This window comes from Galendromus occidentalis, unplaced genomic scaffold, assembly GCF_000255335.2.
Source record: "Galendromus occidentalis unplaced genomic scaffold, Mocc_1.1 scf7180000077215, whole genome shotgun sequence".
In the NCBI taxonomy this organism is placed as follows: Eukaryota; Metazoa; Arthropoda; class Arachnida; order Mesostigmata; family Phytoseiidae; genus Galendromus; species Galendromus occidentalis.
The window spans coordinates 1518-5277 of NW_003805203.1; the positions used below are offsets into that span (position 1 = coordinate 1518).

The 3760-nt window shown below is 52.1% G+C and overlaps 1 protein-coding gene across 1 annotated transcript; it reads left to right on the top strand.

Annotated features, from left to right (window-relative positions):
• Positions 1–1718: 1718 nt before the first annotated feature.
• LOC108864059 (uncharacterized) lies at positions 1719–3731 on the top strand (the record flags this gene model as incomplete). Its single annotated transcript, XM_018638958.1, has 2 exons — positions 1719–2314; positions 3605–3731. Coding segments are annotated over exons 1-2 (723 nt in total), but the record flags the coding sequence as incomplete, so codon positions are not given.
• Between the last annotated feature and the right edge of the window lie 29 nt (positions 3732–3760).

Genomic DNA, 3760 nt, shown 5'->3' on the forward strand with positions numbered 1-3760 from the left:
TCCTCAGCCGCAAGTCAGGGACTCACCCATGTAGGCCTCGAAGACGGACCTCACATAGCAAGCTGCTATTTCTCCTCGAACAAGAGCGACGAAGAATTCATAAAATATCTTGATGGCATTCAGGATCTCATGAGGGACAAACAGATGCATGCATCGCGAAGGGGATGCGAACTTGAAGAACTGGCCGCCACGAACAACTTTGTCATACTGAATGTTGCAGTCTTTCATAGACATCAGCATGACCAACAGACCGGAGCTTGTCGAACATTGGAGCGTGAGGGAGCTGACGGAAACGATCAGCGACCATCGAGCCATAGCGACACTTCCGAGCTGAAGGGTTAACAAGAAGGGAACAACAACCCTACCGAAGGAAATGGCAAGGGAAAGACCTCAGTCGAACAGAGTTCCTTCTGAAGGTAGATGCGGCGTGTCAGGAAGCAAGAGACAAAAGAGCGATCGTGGAAGCGAGATTCATATCCGAGCTCCTCGCCGAAGCATGCAGGGCCTCGGCCCCACAACTCTCGAGCCACCTTGGGGAGAAGAAACCCGTGTACTGGTGGACTAGGGGCGTAGGAGATGCAAGGAAGCGATGTATTCACGCAAGAAAGCTGTTCGTCCGCGCGAGAACACGAGCCCAACAGAACCCGGACAGAGTTGAATCTCTGAGAGAAGCTTATGAGGCTGCGAGAGACGGCTATCAAAGCGAAATTCTCAGAAGCAAGCGACAGAGATGGGAAGAGTTCTGCGAGTCGTTGAAGGACGACATAGGGGGCCTTCCATACAGGATCATCCGAGAAAAACTGGGCAAGAGGAGACTCAAGATCCCGAGAGAGAAAATCGGCAGAGCAATCGCGGAGCTCTTCCCCACGGGAATAAGCTTCGAACGACCCGAGATCCTAGTGGACCCGAGCGAAATCCCGAGAACAACGACACAAGAAGTCATAACAGCCGCCGAGAAGCTTGCATCTAGGAAGGCGGCCGGCGCAGACGGGGTTCCACCAGAGACGGTCAAGCTCCTCATGAAGAGATGGCAAGAAGCCTTCGCAGAGATGGTGGATCGGATCTTGACGGTAGGAGCCTTCCCCAAACGGTGGAAAACTGCAAAGCTGATTCTCATCCCAAAAATGGGGAAGAAAGATGCGTATTGTAGACCGATATGCCTCTTGGACACGACTGCGAAAGCCGTCGAATCCATCCTGAATCGCCGACTGCAAGGGGAACTACGGGACAGAGGAGGCCTCTCAGACAGCCAGTATGGCTTCCGACCGAAGCGATCGACCATTACAGCCCTGGAAAACGTGTACGATACCGTCCACACGGAACTGCAGAAGCCACCATGGAGGAGAGCGATGACTCTCATCGTGCTTCCCGATGTTAAGAATGCATTCAACTCCGTGGAATGGGCCGTGATCCTGAAGAACCTACAATTGAAGGGTATCTCGGCATATCTCCAGAGGATCCTGTCATCGTTTCTGGAAGACCGACACATCAACGACGAAGATGGAAGAAGACAGGGAATGACAGCCGGGGTCCCGCAGGGCTCCGTGCTGGGGCCTACGCTGTGGAACATAGCATATGACGGAGTCCTTCGTCTGCGTCTACCGGAGGGAGCTCGGACAATCGCGTATGCCGACGATTTGGCTCGCCTGGTCACGGCACGTGGTATGGAAGAACTCGAGTAGATCACGCAAGAAGCGCAAGATCGGATAGCGGGGTGGATGCAGCAAAATCATCTGGAGCTGGCCCCGCAGAAATGCGAGGCCGTCATGCTCCTCAAGAAAAGGACAGACGGGGATTCCGACATCAAACTCAGAGGCGAAACGATCCGGGTGGAGACACACGTGAAATATCTCGGCATCATCTTAGAGCAAAACCTTACAGGGAAAACGCACATAGAAGAAAGACTGAAGAAAGCAACTCAAGTGGCAATGAGCACGGCCAGAATCTTACCGAGGACTTTCGGAGCGAGCGAGACACAGAGAAGGCTGCTGGCCGCGGTCAGTGAATCGATCGCTTTGTACGCAGCACCGATATGGGCTCCAAGTGCCCTCGTTTTTTCGAAATACAGGGACAAGCTTGATAGAACACAAAGAGTCATGGCCATTCGTATCACCAGAGCCTATAGGACGAACTCCACGGAAGCCGACCTCGTACTGGCGCGGACTACCCCATGGGCCCTACTCGCAAAAGAAAGAAGCCAGCTATACGAAGAAAAGAAAAGAATAAGTCGTCAAGAGGGCTCCGCCGCAATCGGAACGGCGCAGACAGGCGGCGAGCAGATCAGGAACCACACGGTGCAAGCGTGGCAGGAAAGGTGGGACAGCTCCACAACGGAACGCTGGACTTACAGCTGCATACCGAAGTAGAGCAGGTGGCTCGGACGAGAGCTCGGAGAGCTCACCTATTACAAGACGCAGATTTCATCCGGACATGGAGACTTCGGGGAGTACCCAGCAGCGAGAAGGCTCGCACCGTCCGAGCGCTGCCCTGGGTGCCCTACCGGCAAGACAGACGACGTGCACCACACAGTCTTCGAATGCCCAAAATTCGCCTCACAGAGACGCGGGATAACGGCCCGAACGATCCCAGAAATCATGGACCAAATGCTCGCGAGCGGAGCAGAATGGGAACGTAACTCGAAGATCTTGGATGACATCATGAAGTAAAAAGAAGACCTCAATAGAAAAATTCGGGGTAGAGGATTTAGCAGGACGAACGGCCGATAGAGCCAAAGATGAATGACAAGCAGGACGGAGGGGGAGCCGGAGGTAGTAATAAGGGATGGCGACTTCGGTCCTTTCCCAGTTCCCGGCTCCCTGTCCTTGGTCGGGCTTAAGGCCTTCTGTATACATAAAAATGGAAGTCCACAGAAATCCCGTTGTGTCGCATGGACTCTATTAATATTGAACACATACTCTTGATATTTTAAGAGGACCTTCAGAAGTCTCCCTGGTACCTCCCCGGCACACGAGCTCAACGATGCCGCTTCTAGATTTTAAACATTCAACGATTTTACGTGATTTTTCCCTACTTCGTTGTTGTTGACGATGGATTCTTCCCTACTTCGTTGTTGTCGACGATGGATTTTTCCCAACTTCGTTGTTGTCGACGATGGCTGATGATGCTCGATGCTGTTCATGAGTCACTACGAATACCTGATCTCGATTCTTTGGCTCCTTCGGAATGGGTGGGAGGGCTCCTCCAGAATGGGCGCTTTCTCCGATCAGGCATAAATTAGAAGCGGCATGAAATCATCTCGGAGACGGAGAGCACCAAAAGATCACGATCTCGAAAGCCGAGTAGGTACGCTTGAACGTTACGAAGGAAGCGCCCATTCTGATCCATACGACACAACGGGATTTCTGTGGACTTACATTTTTAGTATATACAGTGGTGGTCAAAATCTTAAGAACGGCAGGTTCCGTAAGCGGAAGCGTCGCCATACTTCGGGTCAGGCGAGCCGCAGAGAATCGCTAATCACTTGATTCGAAACCCTGAGACTCAAATTATTCATCAAGTATATCAATTCGAACCACAGAAGCTCTCATTGACTCTCTCGGAGTGAAATCTGACATGAGAAAAAAAGTTTTTTTCCTGCTCATAGGAACGCCATGTTCAACTGCCATAGGCAATGGGGGCCTTGGGACTTGGGATGCGGTTTCCACGTTCTGAACGCCGAAATGCCGAGCTCTGATGATCAAGCAGGGACCAGAATACAGACCGACATTAAGGCAAGTTTCCCTGCTGGAAGTTCCCACTT